The 25,793-nt window shown below is 42.8% G+C and overlaps 1 protein-coding gene across 4 annotated transcripts in view; it reads right to left on the bottom strand.

The window, feature by feature from the left end:
• Positions 1-11,216: 11,216 nt before the first annotated feature.
• HIVEP2 (HIVEP zinc finger 2) overlaps positions 11,217-25,793 on the bottom strand; it is a 225,863-nt gene continuing 211,286 nt past the window's right edge. For all 4 annotated transcript variants that reach the window (XM_063443319.1, XM_063443323.1, XM_063443321.1 and 1 more), the window contains 3 exons: positions 25,688-25,789; positions 18,515-19,383; positions 11,217-12,139 (listed from right to left, as the gene is read on the bottom strand). In XM_063443319.1, the coding sequence (XP_063299389.1) occupies positions 11,339-12,139; positions 18,515-19,383; positions 25,688-25,789 (1,772 nt within the window). In that variant the 3' untranslated portion in view covers positions 11,217-11,338. The remainder of the gene's footprint in view (positions 12,140-18,514; positions 19,384-25,687; positions 25,790-25,793) is intronic.

The following is a 25,793-nucleotide window of genomic DNA, read 5'->3' as shown; positions in this document are numbered from 1 at the left end:
TGGAGGTTCGGTAACACTATGAGCTCTCCTTCCTAACACTGGTAGGGAGGTGTACGAATCACGAATCATGGAGGTGCCGTATACCATGAACCTGATGCAACCTGGTCTGTGCATACAGTGATAGAGCGTACTCTGTGGATATAAGCCCCTAATAGGGCGCGGGGGGTCACTCCGTCTGAAAGGGGGGTCACACCTGTATATGTATGCCACTTAGGACTGGTGCAAGACTCGCTTGGGAGTCACCCAGCGTAGGCAGGGTTACCCCTGTATATGTATGCCACTTAGGACTGGTGTAAGACTCGCTTAGGTGTCACCCAGCGTAGGGGGGGTCACCCCAGTAATATATTCAATTATATGCACCCACATCTGGTTCTTGAATAATGTTGCTCCAATGGAGAGGGCTTATATCCTTGTAAGGGGTACTCTAGTGAAAAAATTCATTGCCTGTTCATGCATATCATTCGTTTAAACCCCCTACCGGTCTTTGGGTGTTCTACAGGCTTCTTAGACATTATCGCATTTCATGTACAAACCAACAAGCCACTGCATTTTCGCCTACACACTGACCCCTACCGGTCATTCGGTGTACTACAGGCTTCTCAGACATAATTGCATTTCATGTACAAACCAACGAACCACTGCATTTTTCACCTACACACTGACCCCTACCGGTCATTCGGTGTACTACAGGCTTCTTAGACATTATCGCATTTCATGTACAAACCAACAAACCACTGCATTTTCGCCTACACGCTGACCCCTACCGGTCATTCGGTGTACTACAGGCTTCTTAGACATTATCGCATTTCATGTACAAACCAACAAACCACTGCATTTTCGCCTACACACTGACCCCTACCGGTCATTCGGTGTACTACATGCTTCTCAGACATTATTGCATTTCATGTACAAACCAACAAACCACCGCATTTTTCACCTACACACTGACCCCTACCGGTCATTCGGTGTACTACAGGCTTCTCAGACATTATTGCATATCATGTACAAACCAACAAACCACTGCACTTTTGCCTACACACTGACCCCTACCTGTCATTCGGTGTACTACAGGCTTCTCAGACATTATTGCATATCATGTACAAACCAACGAACCACTGCATTTGCACCTACACACTGACCCCTACCTGTCATTTGGTGTACTACAGGCTTCTCAGACATTATTGCATTTCATGTACAAACCAACGAACCACGGCATTTTCGCCTACATGCTGACCGCTACCGGTCAATCGGTATACTACAGGCTTTTCAGACTTTATTTCACTTCATAAGCAAACAAACTAACTACAGCATTTTCGCTTTTATACTGACTCCTATCTGTCAAACGGTAGGATTAAAGAGTATTTTTACCATACAATCAGCATTTCTGACCCCTACTGGTCAACAGCAAAACTGTCTTACCATGTCATATACAATTTACCAGCCAATGTAAATTACACATAAGATTGTTTTAAACATAACCATAAACCATAAATTAAACTCCAGCACGGGCTCAACAGGTTTAATTCACAATAATTTACATTTCACATCAAGACCAACAGTGGTTCTATCAACACTACCACCTACAGGTTTGTCAAGTACATTGACAATTTTCATGGGGTTTTACAAACACCAAAACACGGACACCTATAGGTCAATAGACAAACAACATTTCACATACCAATCAGTATCCAACTACACTGCCACCTATATGGCACTCAGCAGATCTCCAGTGCACTTGCATTTTGCAACACCATGTTCACTGACCCCTACCATTCAATAAGACATACAAAAATTCACAAAAATCAAACATCTGGTATAAATACATATATTATTACACAGTAGCAGAAGCATGTGTAGATACGTAACTGGTAATATAGTTCACATACATTTTTCACAGCAAGCTGCTCACACAACAGACTTTCCCCAAGCAAGGGGACATACAACATACAAGGTGGGGACAGACCACTTTTTCACTTGTACATACGGCACTTAATGGGTTAAGATTGATACATATTTAACCAGTATGGCTACGATATTTAATATTTACACATCACGGCCCTTTACTTTTCACATATACTGTACGTATTAAAAGACCACTCTAGGCACCCAGACCACTTCAGCTTAATGAAGTGGTCTGGGTGCCAGGTCCTTCTAGGGTTAACCCATTTTTTCATAAACATAGCAGTTTCAGAGAAACTGCTATGTTTGTGAATGGGTTAAGCCTTCCCCCTAATCCTCTAATGGCTGTCTCATTGACAGCCGCTAGAGGCGCTTGCGTGATTCTCACTGTGAAAATCACAGTGAGAGCACGCAAGCGTCCATAGGAAAGCATTATGAATGCTTTCCTATGTGACCGGCTGAATGCGCGCGCAGCTCTTGCCGCGCGTGCGCATTCAGCCGACGGGGAGGAGAAGAGGAGGATCGGAGGAGGAGAGCTCTCCGCCCACCGCTGGAAAAAGGTAAGTTTTAACCCCTTACCCCTTTCCAGAGCCAGGCGGGAGGGGGTCCCTGAGGGTGGGGGCACCCTCAGGGCACTCTAGTGCCAGGAAAACGAGTATGTTTTCCTGGCACTAGAGTGGTCCTTTAAGATAAGCTTGGTCTATTCCATATTTCCTTATGCCATACGGTTTTATCAATTCAGGTTACAGTTACTACTAAAAAACCTATACGGATTGTCAGGTTCAATACCATACTACCAGGTACATACACCTGCTCAGGTAGTTATCCATCTCTTACCTTCCCTGGAATAGTAATAGTGTACCGGCAATTAGGGTTCTAGGGCCCAATAGGTATTACCCCCTTTTTTCTCTGCATTATGCTTCGGTTAGTGGTCCCGTGAGGCCAACACCCCGCCTCACACTCGGAGGCATACACCCCAGTGGCCACTCGTGAGCTAGCCGCCTCGCATTGTATCATAGAGAGGGCCTCACCTGTCACTCCCCTTCCTATTTTCTGGTTACTGTCACCGAGAGGCCAACATCCTGCCACAACGTTCGGTGGCCACACAAAATCCCCTCGCGCCAAGCCTCTCAAGCCACTTGGCAACTAGCAGGGCCTCACCAGTCACCAGGTGGACACTCCCCTAGGGGACCTGATGGAACAATTGGACACATATTGGATATTAGCCAATTACAGACAATACAAACAAAACACTCCCACAGTGGCATCACAATCCCTCCTCTCTATCCTGGAGATAATTGGGAAGTAATCAAATTATCTCCCAGGACAGAGGCAAGACTCCATTAACCACATGGTTGCAAAAAGACATAACATTACACAATGTTACAATTACTACATAAAACATATACCTGGAACATATCCCCAGATAGCTTAGCTCTGAGCACACATTATTACCGAATGGCGCTCAGATCACATACATACAGTTCAATTGCCATGGAGTCTTTTCCTTAGTCTTTCATTACACGAATAGGCTCCATGGCATAGCTATCTGGGGTAGCACTACTCACATACTGAAAGTCCCGAATGCCCCGGCAGAAATACACGACTAAACCTTTCTGCAGGGTAAAATACAGCTATCAGCACAGGGGCCATAGTCACATGGCAGGAGGCTGGCAATTAGTCCTCTCCAGGCCTAAGTGGCGAAGGGCACTTCGTCACACCTCCTATATGGATCTACTGGGACCGTGCCACGGTATCCCACGCGAGAATAGATAGAATAGATAGTCGACTTTGGGTTCCCTGGTCATTAACAATCTTGGGTTAGATGACAGGACTACCTCTACTCCTCGGAGAACATCTGGAGAACATGATTCGGTTATGGAGGGTCCTCCTTCTATACACTAATCCCTCACTAATCTTGGTTTTGGGTTTCCGCTAACCCACCTATTAAACTACCGTCAAGGACTCTATGGGGGTACCCTGTGTACCCCGACTCCTACGCAGATGTCACAAGGTCGGGACGCAACCTACAGCTGGAGTAATGTTCAGGATCTGTAGCAGGCTCGGATATGACTGCCGACGTTCTCAAACTGGACTGCCCCTGCTTTGGACGGTTGAAGCTAGGCTCTCGTTCATTCGCTATATTTGTTCGCTGAAGTCACCTGTCGTTAGTGAAGGGACTTTACGTCCTACCTACGTATTAGAGGATGCTAGGAGTTCGCGGGACTCCAGGCTAAGAAGGGAGGTATTCCTCTATAGAGATACCTTGACTTCGGTTCTCAAATTCACATTCCTGGGTCCCTTGGAATGGGCCTACTCTTGGAGATACGTGCCTGGACAGTCAGGGATAAGGGTCCTAAAGGTCTCACTATATTATACCCTATCTTGAATGTGGCATGCAGACCATGAGTTCCTACACGAACTTTGAGAGGTCGGGCATGGAACAGGATCATACAGACGATTGATCGGATTATTCACTCTCTCCCTATTCAGTCACCAGTCTCGCAGGCGGAAGTCCTGCTCCAGACCCGTTCACTAGGGCCAATTCGGTTTTTCGCCAGCTGGCCTACACTTCAAACCGCTTTCAAAGCCTTTGCGGTTCACCATGCGAATACTGCAATCTTACAGGGTGTTGACATTCTTTGACTATTCAGGGCCCTATTACCCTTGGATCCGGACCAATTATCACTCCCCGACGAGGATATATTTGGATAGAAAACTCAACCTCTAGTTTTGTTTCCCTCTTTTTTGGTATATCCAGGATTCACAGTTCCCCAGAGTAGGCGATCACCGTTTCGCTACACAAGTTCAATGTTGGGACTCTGCTTGGACGTCCCTTGGGAGTACCTTGTTCTACCACAGTTGCGGGTTACGCAGTCCATTTGGAGTACTGGAAACACTCTTGCCTGCATAATAGATTCATTCTCGGACGAGACCACTCACCGGGTAGATCATGAGGGAACGATAAGACCCTATTCGGTTCAGTTACGGAATTGGTAGTAGACTCAGACGCGTTACCTGAGGTTGGAATTGTACCTACAAGACCACGTCACCTGGTGATTCTGACACGATCAAAGAAGCCATCTTCCACATCAAAGGTCGAGACCTGGTGGCAGTTTTTCTCGCGATCCTAAATCCACGGATGACTTTATTTTACATTTACAGGATGTAACGGCACCCCCAGGCATAAAAGGGGTTAAACGCTGTTTAGAGGATATTCCCTTCCAGATATATAGGCAGCTACTGTAGACACCAATCCACCGAACCGGAAAAGCATATGAATGTTCTCAAACATTTGAATGTTGTAAACAGCTGAATAGGAAAAACCATACATAGGTTTACAGTCCTAGCAGTCAAACTGGAACAGCATACAATAAATCCCCCCCAAGAACGAGACAAGGCTCCGTGTTGAAGGTCAAGCAGGAATAGACAGAGCTGTGAGTTTATTGTTCTTATATATACATTAGTACCACCCACAGGGTTTTGGAAAACAACCAATAAACACGTACAATACACTCAGACACTCCCACACAGAATCATCCCCTCTGCCTGTGATACAATTACCTTACACAATGGGTAATGTAATTATCGCAGGCAGAGAAATACAGTTTTTCCACATTATTCATAACTTTAAAAGTATGCATTACATTCACATTCACAGTCAGCATACTCCAAATACAAACATACAAATTGGTCAATTGGTTCAAAAGATAGATTGTAGTCCTTTGTGGCCAAATGAAGCATGGCTTTTCTGCCCAAAACCAGTTCCACAGAGTCTGCTATCCTGGAGATAATTGGGAAGTAATCCAATTATCTCCAACGACAGAGGCAAAACTCCATTGAACACATGGCAGCAAAAGACAATAAAATACATAAAAATATATAACTGTGCAGCCATTGCATAAAACAGGTACATTCAACATATCCCCAGATAGCTCAGATCTGAGCGCACATTATTACTGAATGGCGCTCAGATCACACACATACAGTTCAATTGCCATGGAGCCAAAGTGTTTCCCATAGTCTTTCATTATACGAATGGGCTCCATGGCATAGCTATCTGGGGTATCACCGCTCAAACAGGGCAAGCACCAAATGACCCGGCTTTCGTGTCTTTGCAGGGGAAAATCAAGCATTTCAACATGGGGCCATAGTCTAAAGGCAGCAGGCAGGCAACCAGGCTCCTCCAATGCACAGTGGCGAGATTGGTCTCGTCACACAGGAAAAGGGCTAATAGGTCTGCTTTGCAGTTGGTGGACGTCTGCTAGGAAACAGGTCGCAACCCCAAGTACAGTGGATCTAACAGCGGATGGAGTGTTTCCCGTATTTTGTGGTACATCAACAGCTGGCATCTTCATCGATCCGTCTAGTGTCACTTTTCGCAGTTGGTAGGTCCATTTGGGATTGCTCTAGTTATTTCCCGGAATAGGTACCAGCGAAACAAACAGCGTTGGATTTGTTGGCTGAGCGTTGAAACAGCAAATACGAAGCCTCCTGTCATGTTATAAAATTGTAGATTATGCTAGCTTTAGTGTACCTATAATCTTAATTTTATTAATGACAGGAGGCGAGTATTTCCCACCCATTCCTATCCCTCCCTTGGTTAATTCTATAGTTTGTGTTCACCAGGTATGTATGCAACTCTGCTTGTTGTCTCAGCTAACTGTCACTTGTTCTTATGTCTATTTTTTCATAAGTAGGGTTGGGATCTCTACATATTAGGGTAATTTTGGTTGCTACATTGGGTACCTACATGTTTGTTCAGAGTACTTTTCATTGGCTAACCAACCTGTTAGATTCTGTTTTTTCTCGCGTTTCAGTTTACAGTCCATCAACGTTATCTGGTTTGGCAGTTCTTCTCGGATGGTGGACATTGTTATATTCATTGTATCTAGGACTTTGTTTCTTCCCCATTATATTTTCTGCCTTTTGTTCTGTTTTGTCAAGAGCTTGAAAGAGGAAATGATGTATGGGAGGGTAGTTTTATAGTACCTAACTTTTTTCTGATTGGTTGTTTTTTTCTGTGCTGCTGTTGAGTTCTAGTAAAGAGAGACTTAAGCAAATACTTGCCTCCTGTCATTAATAAAATTAAGATTATAGGTACACTAAAGCTAGCATAATCTACAATTATCTCCTAAGTAAAGGGGAAGGCTTATTATATTAAATGTGGGCGTGTCATGCATTTAATCAGGGTTCTTATTGGTTTGTCAGTTTGTGTCCCTGTCCCCAACAAGATCCATATGGGTGTCACCTTGCTTGGGAACTTGCATAAAAGGCCAGTGTGGCTCCCACTAAAGAGAGATTTGTTTACCCCTTCATGAAGTCTTGGAGGATTGGATAACTACATTTACTCTGGGGATTGCTATATCACAATACTCCCCTGAGTATAATCACTAGCTCTTATAAGAGCTGTTCCTGCTATGCTCTCTGGACTAGGAGAGGTCTACCCACTGGAAGCTGGATCCTGGTGTTTGGTCCAGGGTGGGGGGAGGACCGAGAGATCCCAACCAAGCTGCAGCGGTTCGTGGGGTTTATGGTGGTTATGGTGTTCAAGTAAAGTAAAAGATAGGGGTGTAGAGCACATAGTGTGGGGTAATAGGGATGTAGTATGGGTAGTATGTAGTGTGAGGTGGGATAAGGATGGCAGAGTGAAGGAGTGACAGAGCGTGGGAGGGAGGGGCTTACAGAGCGTGGGAGGGAGTGACAGGTGGCAAGTGAGGGAAGGAGGGGTGACAGGTTGCAAAGTGAGGGGTGGCAGTGAGTGAGGGGGTGACAGGTAGCAGAGTGAGGGGTGACATAGTAAGGGAGGGAAGGGGTGAGTGGTGGCAGAGTGTGGGAGGGAGGGGGTGACTGGTGACAGAGAGAGGGTGTGGATGACTGGTGACAGAGTGAGGGAGGGGGTGACTGGTGACAGAGTGAGGAGGTGACACAGTGAGGGATGGGGTGACAGAATGAGGCAGTGACACAGTGAGGGAGGGGGTAACTGGTGACAGTGAGGAAAGGAGGGGGTGACTGGTGCCAGAGTGAGGGAGGGAGGGGTGACTGGTGGCAGAGTGATGGAGGGGTGACTGGTGACAAAGTGTCTGAGGCAGGGGATTACTGGTGGCAGAGTGAGGGAGTGGGTGACTGGTGTCAGAGTGACTGATGGAGGGGGTGAAAGGTGACAGTGACTGAGGGACGGTTGACTGACAGTGACTGAGGGAGGGCGTGACAGAGTGACAGTGACTGAGGGAGGGGGTGACAGTGACTGAGGGAGGGGGAACTGGTGACAGTGACTGAGGGAGAGGTGACAGAGTGACTGAAGGAGGGGGTGACTGGTGACAGTGACTGAGGAAAGGGGTGACAGAGTGAGAGAGTGGGTGTGGGAGACTGGTGACAGAGTGAGGGTAATATAAGTACCTTTTTTTTTCCTGGTGGTCCAGTGTCCTGGCTCCCTGGTGGTCAGGTGGTTTGTCTCTCCAGTCTGGAGCTCCACCAGGTGTGAGCTGCAGACTGTGCTGAAGCTCTCGATATCCAGATGTCAGAGCGTTGCCATGGTAACCCACGGCAACCCTCTGATTGGCAAGAGATTGCAAGATACAGCGCAGCCGGCAGCTCACACCCGGCGGAGATGCAGACTGGAGGGGCTGGCTCTCTGGGCAGACAGAGGGGCATCGCACCCCGTGGCACACCGGGCACCCTCCCGATGTCGGGTCTTCGGTCATGGACCAAGGACCCAAGAGGTCACTCTGCTACTAGCCCGAAGCAGGGCTAAAAGGAAATGCCCGGAGCCCGGAACCGCATGTCCCAGGCGTCGGGCGATAGGAATTGTGCATCCCTGCTCTTAGGACCCACACTATAGCCCCTATCCACATACAGTCCATATTTACATGCCCACACATACTACATCACAAACAGCCCCATATATAGACACACAAGGAGTATCTCCTCCACACGCAGCTTTACAAGCAGCTTAACCCACATACACGACCCCACAAGCAGCATCCCCACACAGACACACAAACCCCAGAAACAAAAAAAACACCACTCGTAGCCCATCCTCACAAATGCAACACAAGCAGCCAGTCCACACACGCAACTCCATAAAGCATCCATTCAAAAACCATACAATCCTACAAGCAGCTTACCCCCACAAATGCAACACTACAAGCAGCTTCCACACACCTTTGCATTAATGCACCCAATTGAATACTCAAATATTTGCATATATGAATGTATGTATAAATATATATAGGGGGTGCATTGGGCCAGCAAGGAGGGTAAACCCTGCCCTGGTGATAAGAATTTCATTTGGATCTTAAATTGCTGCAATACTTCCCAGACAAAAGACCAGCTGACCCTACCAAATTTTTTTTTTGGCATCAAGGCCTAGGAGCATCATCATTGTGTCATCATGGTGTCTAGGATTATGGAAACATGAATGAGATCAAGCACTCTCCTAATAGCATCTGTTTTGAATTAAGCCAAACTGATCTTGATGAATAATCATCGGGAGCAGAGGACTTAAGATATTAGGCACCAGCTAGAGAACACGTATTTGGTACTTTTCACCCTTGAGTGAAATAGTTTATGTTTATTTAATTCATTTTAAGGCTTGGTTGCGGGCTCTTTTTAAGTATACACAAGTTATTTTCTAGGTGCCAGTAATTTGGATTGGACATTTTACAGATGGTAATTTGGTGAGATTTCCTTCATACATGACTATTTATTCATTTAAGTATAGCATTCAACTGTGGCTTGGAAAAATGTCCTGCGATTACAGATAAAAAAATGCAGATAGCTACTTTTAACAAAATGCTTAATAAAAACAAAGTTTCAATAGTTTAAAAACCCGATTAGTATTTTCTTTTCTTTAAGATGGTGTATATGCATCCACATTGTGCATTGCACCAGGACCGTTGGAAATTCCTACAGGTTGTGAGTGATACTTACTCTGGAATTCGTTTACATATAGAAATGTTCACGAGAAACTAACCATCACTAGCTACCACCACTCGGTAGCAGATTTTTACACTTGTTAATACATTAGTTCACTTCCAAATAAAATTCTCCATTGCCATTTAGGTCGTTGTCACAAAAAACCCCCCCAAAAAACAGAAAAATCAACAAGATTTTGTAAAAGTCTGTATCACAGAAAAATGAATACCTGTTAACTTCATACCAAATAAAATAGTTGAAACATTTGCAACAAAGTTCTGCATGTAACTGTATATTTATTTCTTTTTTAAAGAACACTCCTTTATAATTTGTAATTCGATATACAAACTTTTTTTTCACAGAATTTGAATCCACTAAATAGCACAATGGATGACCCAGTTCCATACAGTTTGATGTGCTTTGTCACCTGTTTTTTCTTTTTTAAAGACACTCCAGTAAATTAATATGGTGACGGTTGTGTCCAGCTGAAAATTACATATAATTGTACCAGTGATGCACTTGTACATGTTCATGGGGTGGAATGTGTTCCCATATGTATGGTCTGAGTATACAGAGCAACATGTTCACATAAGACCAAATACTTGTGATATATTAATAACTGTGCCACACAGCCTGGGGAGAAAAAACTTCACAATAAGCACATGTTTGTACTTTTAATGCTTTACATTACTATCATTTTAAAAACACAATCAGCACTTAAGTTATAATAAATTCAGAAAACAAGGGACAAAAAATTACAAGAGTTAAGAACTGACTGATACACCCTTATTTTTTTTTTTGTTTAACCGATGCATAAGTGCATAATAAGATGATATTTTCAGTTTAAATATCTTGCTTACACTATACATTTTTTTGTTCTAATTACGCAACAGTAAACCCCATGCTTCACATAGAAAAAAAATAATACACAACATTAAGAAAAAAATTTACAATTTATGAAACAAAGTAAATAAATATTAGTATTACAGGATCGGAGCTGTACATAAAAGCTGTTTTAAGTTTCAATCATATAAAAATATGTTTTAGTGCAACCTCACATATATATTGATGCTATTTTTTTTGTTTTTACTTTACATTTAGACCCAAGTGTCCAAAAAAAAGAAAGAAAATACATTTATTACAAAGCAGATACACAAATTCTAAAATATATACAGGGTACTGCTAAAATGCTTATAAGAATATAAGCAAAGTAAAGAAAAAGGCACAAACATCTGTACAATTAAAAGTACCAGACCCAATACGAGAGTTAAAAGTTTCATTTTGGTCAGGCTCGTGATGACTTTGTGTATGTAAGTGTGTGTATGTGTATTTGATATATATATATATATATATATATATATATATATATATATATATATATATATGTGATAGAATTTATTTTAATATAATAAAATTAATTTCATGGGGAAATTATTTTTAAGTACATTGGACATGCTATGAATGTTTTGTTTTTTTCTACAATAAAATAAAGTCAATCAAAAAGTCTACATGCTCATTCAAATCAATGCATTTTGCTAGCTTCAGACGATGTGTCTTTCACTTCTTGTGATTCTTCTTTCCGTGCATGAAAGCCTAGTTTTGTCATGTCCATGCTCTTACTATAGAATTTGGAATGAGCCGATGTAGATTGTGATGTACCAAAACTGTCTTTTTCTCCGTGCAAGTCAACATGGGTGGATGAGGCGCATGCAAGTGACGTGCCCGCCTCAAGTCCACTAAAGTGCCTAATGCTGGGCTGTGCACTTCCTAAAGTTTTCTGATTGGGCACAGGAGGACGAGACAGTTGGTCCCGCTTTGGCGGTAGACCTTCCTCCGTGGCAATCCTCAGGCAAGCAATGGCTTTTGTGCAAGTACGTATATTTTCCTCCTGCTCCCTTTCTGTGGGCTTGAAGCTTTCATCAGAAGGACTTTGCCCTGGTGAGGGTAAGAGAGTGGTAGCTTCTCCAGATAAAGTGTCTATCGAAGGGATACTAATAAAAGAATGTTTCTCAAGGTGCGATGTGGAACTCTCACATAACTCAGGAGATATATTTATTTTCTCATCTGAGCTTCTCGGGTGCAAAGGTGTGGTTGTAGATGTATGAGGACTAGGTTGAATTGCAGAATTTGAGTGGATTATTTGTATTCCCCCAATTGGGATCATTGGTAAAGGTGCTCGTATTTGTTGCTGTGAGTGCAATGGCAGGTGGCTGAAAATATAGTCGCTGTGGACATCTGGAGCTGGGCAAGTGCTTTGGTATCCAGGAGCATCTTCTGGAGGTAGCCCTGTATATGGGATTTGTGGCCAGCTCTTCCGTGAAGTCTGTGAAAAGAAAAAAAAAAGTATTATTGAATGATGAAAGAGCTAATTGATTTTATACACAAAATAAAATATCATCTCTGAATATAAAATTAAAATTAGTATATTTTAGAGAATCTGCTCATTTTTATTCAAATATTTTGTATTTTGTGACACAAACAGTTGTTCTATTTTGTATCATCTCTGAATATAAAATTAAAATTAGTATATTTTAGAGAATCTGCTCATTTTTATTCAAATATTTTGTATTTTGTGACACAAACAGTTGTTCTATTTTGTATCATCTCTGAATATAAAATTACAATTAGTATATTTTAGAGAATTTGCTTATTTTGTGTCAAATATTTTGTGACACAAACAGCTGTTCTATTTTGTATAAAGCTGTCTCTGATGTGTTTCAATCAAGCATAACACTGTTAAAAGGTATACATGTAGTCTAGGGCCCACTGATATTGGTATACTTTGTAATTAGTAGTGAGACTCAATCACTAAAAGATTTTAAATAGCCTTGAAAGATTGCCTTGAAATATTGATATCTATGAGCCATACGTGTATTAAATATACATTTTGTTCATTTCAGGTTCAAGCAACACCATTATCAAATGATACATGTTCGAGGTATATCTCCAATCCATGCTGTTTCTATTGAAAAAGAAAGATACTTTTATGATTAGACCCGTATCACACCTTCACACATTTCCGTAACTGAATCTCAAAGATTGCAATGTAAGTTTAATTGAGCACCTACATAGTTAAAGAGGGACAACATGGAGATTTGGTGTGATGGGAAAGGTTGCATTAGGGAAGACTGATAAAGGGGGTGGACAAAGATAGGCAAGTACGTGTGATGGATAAAAGAGGGAAGAGAAATATTGCAATATTACTTTAAAATAAGGAGGTGAACATAAGGCCATGCTGGCTTCTAGACAGCTTTTCAGTTACTATATCTTGGGACCTACGTGAAGTGTTATTTAGCTAAGAATCTTTAATAACAACGTGCCTGTATCACTGGTGCTGCAGCATTCCCCTCTCACTATGTAACATGCAACGTCTGCCAAAGTCTTAGAGAACAGAGGTCACACTTGCAATGTGTTTAGTTTTTGAGAATTGGCCCTCTACACAGTATTAGATACCTAAGAGACTATGTAGAAACGCAAGGAAAATAAAGCTTGAATACACCATTTTAATGTCCCTAACTAATCCTACACATTTAAAGTGAATTAAAAAAAAATCTAAAAATCTGTTTTCCAGACTGAGAGGCGATATGTGTTTATTTGTATTTTTTTTTTATAAACTCTTTATTTTGAAGATTTTGTTGATACGGGGAGGGGGTAAATTCCGCAAGGTAAATCAGGGTATACATACATACAAGGTTTCGACATTGTACTCTGATAGGTCAATTCAGTCTAGTTATCTATCTTTATTGGTCGTGGGTGGTCAGTGGGGTTTGTCTGGGCCGGTCTGGAAGTTGGATTAGTTGGTTGGCTCTGAAGAAGTGAAAGAAGCGAGAGAGGCCATTGTCTTCATAGTGTGCGAAGTCTCTGGGTGTCATCCCAGGAGGGAATTGTTTGTTGCGCAGGATTGGGGTGAGTGGGGAAGGTTTGTTGATGAGAGGGGTTTTGCGGATGACTCTGTCCCACACTTGGAAGGATGTTTGCAGGGTTGGGGCTGTTTGAGGGGTGTTTGGTCTATTTGTATTTTTTTTAAGCTGAAATTATTATGAAAACCAATACTGCACAAATATAGATACACAGTCAGATTCCCACACACATTAACACATATCTACAAACACACATGTACACACGTTATAATAGCTTATGATTTTATTTTCTTCCAATGAGGTATTCCCAGCCTACCTTTCTTACCTTTGCTTCGAGGTTTAAAATTGAGCCTCACCACTGGGGTCCAGTGGGGAGCTGCTGGGATCACTTTGTGTATATGTTCTCCGATCCCTATAAGCACCAGTGCCCAGTGCAATACCTTGAGCTCCTTCGCAGTTGCACATTTTTATCTCCAAACTGACACTTAGGATGTGGTACCCCTATTAGAAATGTGCAGGCATCACCACAGCCGACCACAGAAATAGTGGTTATCAGGTTTGGCCACCAAACCACTTATTACCCGAAGGTAATTTGGGCTGGAAAACCCCGAAACAACAAAAGCTGACAAAGGTTTTACCAGCCGAGATATAGGGGATCTGCTACGGAGCTTGCACAAGTCTGCATGGGACAAGATGACGCTGGGAGACAGGGTTCCACTTACTCTTCAGAGGACATCTCTTTCGACCAGGGAGAGGGGGCCTCATTTGACCTACTACCAGGGCAGAAAGCCAGGGATCCTACAGAAAGCGAACCAGTCACAGCGGCCCTGCTAAAAAGCATGTTCGTAGAACTTCTTACGAACATAGCGGACGACATGGCCTAGTTTAAAAATGACATGGAACAAGTCACCTCAAGGATCACCCTTATGGAGGTCTCCACTCGCACACATGATCACAGGCTGCTCTCAGTGGAAGAGAAACTCGATGAACGTCAGCGACTGCAACTCACAACTAATTAGAGAGTCGATGCAATGAAGGATCAGAGGAGATTATACAACTTAAAGGTCAAAGACTGTTGTCCTCTCCAATTTGCCGCACTTCTTAGGCGTCTGTTAGCTGTCTTGTTACTGCCTAACCAAGCTAAATTGGTGAAGTTAGATGGCATATTTCGATTGCAGAAACTCGCAGCAACTTCAGACGTCATTATCCGCTTCCAATCACTTCACGTGCAGTGCAGGGAAAAGCTCTGCTGCACTTTATAGGATTCACTTTATTGTTGTTCCCAGGCCACACGAGAAGTTTTCTTACCTGGTGCAAGGCCTTGCAACCACTTTTGCACCATCTCTGCACCAGGAGTATTCCCTACAGATGGGGGATAACGAGAATGCTCCAATTCACTCACCTAAAAACTACCTATATAGCACGGAGCTATCTGGAGTTGGAGACACACTTAAGCAAGTTAAGCCTTATAGAGGCAAATGGAGCTGGCCCGCCCGGTTTACTCCTCGCTCATACCAACGAGAGATGACAGGCTGCAAGCTGGTGGGATGAGTTTCATGTCCCTCTGTGGACCTCAACTTTCAACCACCAAGAATTGCTATTTATGTTGATTAATGTTGTTTTTCTTTTCTTTCTTTTATTTTTTTGTTTGTTATTTCTTTCACGAACATGTTTAAAGGCTCAGGAATAAAGTTTCACTTTCCTAGCCATTGCTCTTTCTGCGAGATTTACTCGATAACTGGTCTGAAAACCCTTCTACATATACTTCGGTATTGCTGTAACTTTAATTCCAGCCTGCACCCACCTCCTGGTTAAATGCTAACATAACTTTTGTTAGCATTTGCGTCTCATGTAAGGGTGTGAATAGTAGTGAATTTACTTAAAGAACCACTATAAGCACCCAGACCACTTCAGCTTCAGTTAGTTTTACCCTGCAGCTGAAAACATAGCATTTTCAGGGGAACTGCTATGTTTACACTGCAGGGTTAATCCAGCCTCTAGTGGCTTTCTCCCTGACATCCATTAGAGGCGCTTCCGTGATTTACACTGAGCAAATCGCACTTATTTGATGGATGCGGGTCGTTCTCACGGACCTCCAGCGTCAAAAAAGATCCCCATAGGAAAGCATTGAGTAATGCTTTCCTATGGGCAGGTTTGAAGGCGCACATTCGGCTCTGCTCTGGAGCTGACGTCAGCAGGGGAGAAGAGGTGACCAGTGCCAAGGGAGCCCGGCGCTGGATTAAGGTAAGTGGCTGAAGGAGTTTTAAAGTGGCTGAAGTGGTTGAAGGTAAGTGGCTGAAGGGGGGGCACTCCAAGATCCTATAGTGCCAGAAAAATGGATTTGTTTTCCTGGCACTATAGGATCCCTTTAATAGTGTAACCTCATGTTCACAAGGTGATTAATAGTTACTTAACTTACTTTTGTTTTTTTAACTCTACTGCTTATATTTTATTTTGTAGAAAAACACTCATTCTGCATGATTTTCTATTATGATATGCTGTTCTGTTCTGGATTTATACATGTATATGCTATCATCCTGGATATTTATGTATCAATCACATGTGGAATGACATAAAAAAGAAATTAAGCACAAAAAAAATAAATGTGCAGACATATGCCAACTATGCTCTGTTCGCCTCTCTAAGTTGTCACACAGGTCGACCCTCCCTCTATTTATGCACTACAGGAAAAGCCTGCGAAAAAAGAAAAAAACTTTCCAAGAGCTGCATTCTTACGTGAATACCTGCTTGTTATGATTACTTCTAGGCAAGCTATTGTTCGTTATTATCTGCCAGATGTGAGTATGTCTACAGTCTCTCCTATTTTTCAGAGTTCTTAAAGGGACACTATAGTCACCCAGAACGTCCATAGGAAAGCATTGAGAAATGCTTTCCTATGGACTGTTTGAATGCGCGCGGGGCTCTTGCCGCGCATGCGTATTCCGCTCCACTCGGGAGCTGACGTTGGCGGAGGAGGAGAGATCACCAGCGCCGAGGGAGCCCGGCGCTGGATTAAAGTAAGTAACTGAAGGGCTTTAAACCCTTTCAGCGACAAGGGAGGGGGGCCCTGAGGGTCGGAGGACCCTGAGGGTTATATAGTGCCAGGAAAACAAGCTTGTTTTCCTGACACTATAGTGATCCTTTAAATATGTTGCTATGACAACTTTGTGATTTGTTTTAGCTTATAGAAGCTGAGATAATAAGCTGTATAGTGCCTTTCCTATGTTTAGATACTTTTAAATTTTTTTTTTCTACGTATGAAAGGCCCCTCTAGAATGTGTAGTCTTACTGTATTGGGGGGATCCTACTGAGGAAGCTCATAGAGTGAAACGCGGACTTTTAATTGGATTTTTACTTTCTAGTACGTGTTTATTTTGTTTTTATTGTACTGTCAATAAATGTATACATTATTATTTTATACTTTAGTCCAAAGTCCTTTCTAGCCTTCAGGAACTCCATTGGGGAGAGTGCTATCCCCCCTAAAATAGCACACTGTTTATCAACCTCAGAGCCGGGAGTTCAGGGCTCTGGAGAAAGTGAGCACAACTATTTCCACTTTTATACTATTATAGTATGTGCTATTCTACACAGTCGCTTTCCTGCTTTCTTTCTCGTTGTATATTCCTGGAGGGATACTGCCTGGGATAGAGGGGTGTTTGCTGCCTAAAGAGCATCAAGGATCTATTTACGGAGCCAATATTGCATAGGCTCCTGTCCATGTGAGTGGTTTCAGTCATTCATTACCATCAATTGTCTATTTTTGGGAACCGTCTGCACTATGTTTCTTGTTTTTCTACATTCAAGTTTTTCAAGACTGTCACTGTACTAAAGGGGTGAGTGAATCCCTCTACTGTTTAGATCGCTCCACTTGTTTGGTATAACATTTATACCTTATCTTTTGTATATATGATATATGTTGCTTCCATTGAATATAGTAGGAGTATTAGAATTGTGTGAGACACTTTTTTGGTGTCCTCATCACACACAGAAGCGGCAAGTCAACATAGCTTCCAAAAGGTAATCCATACGCACTTATCTCACTCACTGCTCATTCCATATACCCATTGCATATACTATTCAACACCACAGCAGTCTCACACAGTATATACCAGTAAACTCCTTGCTCGCATAACACAAACACTACTTACCAGTCAATTCAATTACCACAATGAAGCAAGAGCACACATTATATCTATAGAAACATATCACACACAGTTCTCACTCACATCACATTTAATCATTAAGACTGGTAAAATCAGCATCCTGCAAAATTACAACATTAAAAATACTTAGATACGGGAGAAGCAATCTCCACTGCACCACATGCATTTTAGAAAACATTTGATATAGACACACATACATAGCACTCACTCACATCACGTTTAGCAAACAATACATATTGTTAGGTCTCTGTGTATCAAAATGTAGCAGGTCCAGGAGAACCTTACTTATGTGGTACCACTGCTTACAGTTGTGCCCTGGAATATGCTTCTTCATTAAAAAGCTGCATTAGGCCAGATAAGTACATACTAGAGCATCCATTGCACAAAAATAACCCAAATGTAAGAAAAAAAGTATGCAAAGCATTGTGAGCAGCTAGTACTGTCTCACTGTCATGTAAGCTAATAACTAAGTGTTAGGTGCTAATTCCGAGTCATAAGTGACCAAGGACCTAGAATTTCTTATACCCTGCCATACATACAAAGCCATTATTTTTAACTCTTATTTATAACTGCAAAGAGACGGCATAGCAGAGTAGTTAGTTGATATTAGATAAGAAAAATACTTTTTATGTACATGTTTAGGATATTAGTATATTTATAAACAATTTTACTTACTCCATGCCCCAGCAGTCCTGAGTCTGAGTGCAAATAGTGACTCATTGGCAAACTTGTGTTATGATGTAAACGTCTTCTGGGGGAAACTGCTCTAAATGAGCCCATGTATCTCCTCTCTTGTCTTGGAGATAGATCTCTTCCAGGAGACATATCTTTCCCTGGTGACATTGGCCTCAAAGGCGAAAGATGACGCCGTGGTGATATGTCTCTTCTTGGGGACAATTCTCTCCTCAGTGCGGCTTCTTTTCTTGGGGATAAGTGCCTCATGGGTGAAGCATCTCGTCTTGGTGATAAGTGCCTTCTGGGAGACAAATCCCCTCTAAGTGATAAGTACCTCTTTGGAGAATTATCTCTACAAGGGGAAGAATCATACCCTGGTGAAGAATGGTGACTGCAGGAAGAGAAATCCTTGGGAGAAGAACTAGGTTCAGATGTAAGCATATAGTCCTCATCCATGCTCCCAGGTATATCCATTCTATCTCGGGTTAGGAAAAGCCTTTGATATTCCATCACTTGTGAATCTCCACACATAGCACTTGGTGTCATGAGATGTGTAACTTGAATACTGGGCAAAGTTGATAAATAAGTCATTAAGGAGGAATGGCCTATGTAGCCATCGGGTGAAGTTCTCTGGGATGCTGAAGCAGCTGTGACAGATAATGTTGAAAACTTGGGTGGCTGAGGGCTAGTGCTTCTTGACCTTGTTTTTGGTGTTATATCTCCTTGGTTATCATCAAAATCATCATCATCATCGTCATCATCTTCATTATCGTCACCATCATCTCCATCTGATTCTTCAGCATCAGAAAACTGGTGATCGATAGCTGTGACATTCTTTTCAGATTCTTTCTGTGTTTCTTCGATACTTCCTGAAGAAAAAAATGTTTTTACAAATCAATATTTTTTTTTCTTATCAAAATAACATAAATGCATTGTCCTATATGTATTACTTTCAATGATTTGTAGAAAATATGAATAGCGGCAAAAAATAATAAACATGTTTTAAAAAGCGTGAATTCTAGCAAAAAGACAGTCAATGATTAATAAGAATGACAGCACTGAGCAGTAGTCAGACTAGTTGGATAATGATTAAAAGTAAATTAAGAGCTTTAGCTTTAAGTTCATTTTTTTACATGTTTAAAAATGCCACCTTGGTACATTAATGACATGCAAATAATGCCAAGTGCTGGAGTGTTTAATACAATCCAAATGATCAATGCCTGTAATCATAGCACACATACAAGACTACTGAACTGTAGGTAATGGGAGAGATATTACAGATGTGTGCTAAATCCTAGACCATACTGCCAGTTGATTTAAAGCAAAGGACTATTTGTCTGAATTCCAGCATTCACTTTGTAAAACTACGATAAAAATATATTTTTGTTGAATTTGATGGCTTTACTTATTCTTAGTCAGCTTTACTTATTTACATTGAATTTTCCATGGATTTATGACTTTGAAATGTTTATAATTTTAACACTGGAAAACAGATATAATACACCCACTATAAAAAGGAATGAAAATAAAGTGAGACATTTGTACTTTTCTCCTGAAATAAGCAAAACGGAAATAAAATTGTACTCTTTGTCACCTTTAGTAAAGAACAGTTATATCATCACAGTATTGCACTCAAATTAATAATTGACCAATAGTTAAGTAATAGTTTAAGTATTAAACAATGTCAAAGCAGGATTTAAATACATTGTTTTTTATCATTTCAGTAGGTATTTGTTTTGATTTTATTATTCAAAATTCATTAAAGATTTATCACTAACACAGCCTGTCTTGAGGTGGAAAGCATTCAACATCACAACTTAATCTTCCTTGCACATAGGAAACCAGAAAGCTAATCAACCCATTGTGATCATAGGTTCTAATTGGTTACTGACACTACATGTCCCCAGGTGCCTTTGTTTAACCCCTTAAGGACCGGACTGTTTTAGTCATGCTGTACATTAAAGGACCACTATAGGCACCCAGACCACTTCAGCTCAATGAAACCCTCTAGGGTTAACACTGCCTGCTGTATACATAGCAGTTTCAGAATGCATGCGCATTCAGCCAATGACGACCGAAGGAGGAGGAGAGTCCCCAGTGCCGAGGGAGCCCGGCGCTGGAAAAAGGTGAGTGTTTAACCCCCTTCCTCCCCTTCAGCACGGCGTGAGTGGGACCCGGAGGGTAAGGGCACCCTCAGGGCACTATAGTGCCAGGAAAACGATCATTTAACCCCTTAAGGACACATGACATGTGTGACATGTCATGATTCCCCTTTATTCCAGAAGTTTGGTCCTTAAGGGTTAAGGACCAGGGCTGTTTTAACACTTTTGTGGTGTTTGTGTTTAGCTGTAATTTTCCTCTCTCTCATTTGCTGTTCCCATACAAATTATATATTGTTTTTTTTCAGGACAAGAAGGACTTTCTTTACATACCATTATTTGTATCATGTCATATAATTTACTTGAGAAAAAATAATAAAATATGGTGAAAAAAAACAAAAAAAAAACATGTTTTTTTACTTTTACTTGAACAACCTTTTACTCATCTACAAAAGCTGGTGAAAATAACTGCTAAATAACTGCTAAAACATGGGGCGGGACCAAAACTGTCGAGCCGCATGGGGGGCATCTTGCACAGCTCCGGTTATGAGCCCCTAAAATCCACCAAAATGCCCCTCACCGAGCGCGTAAAAGCACGCTTTCTTGCCGGAGTTGGGGGGAGGATATTCCCAGCTCTCATATGATACCCTCTAGGGCCGCATACATGGCTCGGCAAGCAAATGCCGCCAACTCAGGCCTACCTCGGACCGAGAGCCTCAGTGGGGCCTATGAGGAAAATTTTAAGCCTAATGTCTGATCCGGGAAAAGCGAGATGCCACGGTAGGCGGACTCTGAGAGGGTTATCCCGGCCTATATGCGGCTGCACTGTTGGAGTTCCCAATCCTGCTTGTGCTCTGGACAAAGCAGCGAGACCATTTCGGATGACAGGGGCTTGGGGGTCCTCATCATTAAGTCAGGGACTTGCTCCCCTAACACTTAGAAACCCTGGAGGGCTGACGATCCGCCGCCGGTGTCCACAGGCTACTCACCTGCTGTCCTCAGGGAACCTCTACCTCTGGGCCTAGAGGGGGGCCTGGAGAGTCCCCATCACTGTGAGCCCTACTGGGGCGGGTTCTTGGAACTGCAGCAGACCGGTAGCTGCTGAGCCAGATGCTCCTTGCCTTGGATGAGTGGCCGGTGAGGGGTGAGACGAGTGGAGGCCCTTGCTACGACCTACTGGAGCCTGCTGAAGCAGTGGAGGTGCAGGAGATGGCAGTTCTGTGGACTCTGGGGGGGGGGCGCATGGACTGGCGGATACTCCAAGTGCCCGCTGTGCCGCGGGACTCCGGTGGGGACGCACTGATTGGCGTGGGGAGCCGTGTGGTGGTTCCGGGTCCTCAGGTGCCCAAGTATTAAACTCTAAGCATGTCTCTCTGGTAACTGGGTACTGACCCTCTGCCCTTTGCAGACCGTCCAAAGTTAAGCCATTATGCCTAGTATAAGTACAGTTAAACCAATGTTTACTTTTTTGTCGTTCCACTCTATAGTCATATCTAAGGCATGTCATGGAGTACTCCTAACTTTATCCACAAATAGCCTTTGCCATGCTGCCAGTTTACTATGTTTTACCCTATCCCATCTAGCAATGCTTCTTATACACATGTCTACATACTCTTGTGAATTTGCTCCACACGACTGTTACTGCTATAGACGTGCCAGCTTAGCTTGTTCCACAATTTAAAACAAAATGTGCTGTTTCACACACCAGTCTTAAACAATATATGCTAAATTGTAAGCTGTTGTGGCGTTTAATGATATAATGTACTTATATGCACATCAAAAATAAAGAATTAAAAAAAACAAAAAACAGTAAAACATACCACATCAATGATATCATCAGTGAAAGTGCCGTTTGTTTGTGAAAAATGCAAACAACTTCACTTTCACTGACAATATCATTACTGTGATATGTTTTACTGTTTTGAAACACAAATATTTGTGTTCAGCCAAGTTTCCCAAGTAAAACAGTACCCCACATGTACAGGTTTTAGGGTGTCATGCAAAGTTACATTGTTAAATACAGTGCTAGCAAATTAAATTCTCTGGACTTTCGGCCTGGGTTGTCAGGCAGGTCCCACAAATTGCAATCAATAATATTACTTAATTATGTAAAAATATTACATAAATATGCATATAGAATTTAAATATGTATACACATATTTATATATTTGAAGTCTACATGTATATTTATGAAATTATTTATGTAATTATTTATATGGATATATATATATTTTGTATTATGTATATTTCGTAAACATCGGCACTTCAGATATTGTAGACTACAGCTCCCATAATGCTCATTCAGCCACAATGCTGGCAAAGTATCAGGGGAGATACAGTCAGGCCTGGACTGGCCATCGGGCATACCGGGCAAATGCCCGGTGGGCCGCGATGGCTGTGGGGCCGAGGCCGGCAGGGGAGATCACAGGATCTCCCCTGCCAGCCCCTGCAGGGCCAGCGCGCTACCCGAGCACCGGCCCTGCTCTGTGCCTCCATGGGCCGGTGGGGAGATCAAAGATCTCCCTCACCGGCCCAGAGGCAGTTACAGGCGGCCGCTGGCAGAAGAGGGAGTGAGGGAGGGAGGCAGAAGAGAGGACCGGCGGAGCTCTAGCCAGCAGCTCCGCCGGGTCCTCTCGCGAGGTCTGAGCGTTACCGCGGCAACGCTCAGATCTTGCGAGAGTGAACTCTAGCCTACAGGCTAAAGTTCACTCTCACCACTGGACCACCAGGGAAGGATGGCAGCACGGAACCTCCCCACCCCCCAGGCAGAACGGATCCCCCCTCCCCCCAGGCAGAACGGACCCCTCCTTCCAGGCTAAAGGTAAGAAGGGAGGAGGGGGGATATAACTTTTTTTGAATTTATTTTTTATTAATAAAAAAAATATTTCAATTTAAATAAAATATACATTCACACTCACACATACAGCACCCCCAGACACACACAGCACCGCCAGGCACACACAGCACCCCAAGGCACACAGCACCCCCAAACACACACAGCACCCAGACACACACAGCACCCAGACACACACAGCGCACCCAGACACACACAGCGCACCCAGACACACACCGCACCCTCAGACACACACAGCACCCTCAGACACACACAGCACCCTCAGACACACACAGACACACACAGCACCCTCAGACAGACACAGCACCCAAACAGCACCCAAACACACACACAGCACCCAAACACACACAGCACCCTCAGACACACACAGCACCCTCAGACACACACAGCACCCTCAGACACACACAGCACCCTCAGACACACACAGCACCCCCAGACACACACAGCACCCCCAGACACACACAGCACCCAGACACACACAGCACCCAGACACACACAGCACCCAGACACACACAGCACCCTCAGACACACACAGCACCCTCAGACACACACAGCACCCTCAGACACACACACAGCACCCTCGCTCACACATACATACATATATATATATATATATATATATATATATATATATATAAAATAACCCTCGGTGAGTTAACAGACAAAGAAAATTAGAAACCTAGAATGTGACTGCACATAAAAACACCCTCACACACAGCACCCCTCTTACATACATACACACACTGCGCCCCTCAGACATACAATACGTCCAAATATATATATATTATATATACACACACACACACACACACACACTACAGCACCCCTCCACTGCACCACTACACACATTACGCTCCAGATACACGCTAGATCCCTTACCCTATATGCACTCGTAATCCTCTACACACAATCTCCTATACACACTCTGGGTCCTATACACAGTAGATCTCCCACACACACACACACTGCACCACCTACACACACTACATTCCTTGTCAGCAAACACATACAACATTCTCTAAACACACCCTCTCTACAACCCCTACACACACTACGTCACCTATACACACACACTACAACCCGTATGCACACACTCGCTACATCCCCTATAACACTATGCCCCCTATACACACACACTCTCTACAGCCCCTAGCCACACATATTACACCACAAACACAAATTAAATTGACCTATTTACACAATACCACACCACACTCTACACACACGCAATCCCACAAGCAGGCTCCAAACATATGCACCATGCACTTTCCTGGCCCTTTTGTCCTCTGGTATCCCACTTGTGGAGACACCAGAGACAATTTAAAAGCAAAATTAAATTAAATTTGCTTGCGCTGCGCAGAACAAATTCAGGGCCTTTTTCTAATGCCAGAGCTCTTCAGCGGGGCTCTGCGCATTGAACTAACATGCTCACTTTGAGAGGGGGCAGCTTGTCATTAGTGATGACAAAACACACCCTCTCTGGCCCCGCCCCCTTCTTAGGGGGCCGCTCTGATTGAAAAATGCCCGGGCCTAATTTTTTTCCCAGTCCGGCCCTGGATACAGTCCACAACATTGGGAGTGCAGAAGGTAGCCTGCCCCTGAGCTAAAGCACTATAAGGCCAAGTCTCTTCCTGCATGGAAGAATCCCAACAGAAATGGTAGTAAGGTAGCAAAATCAACGTATAATAAATTAAACAGTTTTCACAGAAAAAAAAAGCAAAATAAGAAAGCTAGTAGGAAAGGCAATGAGCTGCACACCCTCCGAGTATCAAGTATAATATTATAATAGAAATAACAAAATCTGCAAAAAAAAATCATGTTTATCATTACAGAAAACCATACTTAAGAAAAATACATGATACAGGTTTCTCTTCTTCGTTGAGATTTTCCTTCAGTTTACGGTCATGTACTTTTTATCTTTTATATATTACTAGCTTCTGCCAACTGCTATTTCCATTTTCAGGTGTGCCCCTAAAATGTAATTTATTATAGTATAGGTGGTCCATAGGATACAAAACACATCTACTAACTGAATGTCTGAAACCAATATATGCTTAGATTTTTAGGGTAGAAACATATTTTTAAGAAAAATCGCCCCTTTAAATGCATAGTTGCAAAGCTCTGGTTTACTCTATATTTAATCTCCAATGGCAGGCAGTTGCGTGGGTGGCTCATCTACCCACACACACTGAAAAAGCTAAATAAACTCATGTGACGTACCTGATTCCTCTGCTTCAGCATCATCTACGGATGTCATTGCTACTCCCAGCTCCAGGCATTTTTTCATGTGTGCTTTCGACTTCATATGTTTTGTCAGGTTTCCTGT

Source organism: Pelobates fuscus, chromosome 2 (assembly GCF_036172605.1).
Source record: "Pelobates fuscus isolate aPelFus1 chromosome 2, aPelFus1.pri, whole genome shotgun sequence".
NCBI lineage: Eukaryota > Metazoa > Chordata > Amphibia > Anura > Pelobatidae > Pelobates > Pelobates fuscus.
Note: the sequence above shows the minus strand (reverse complement) of the source record. Positions and strands in the feature narration are given on the sequence as shown.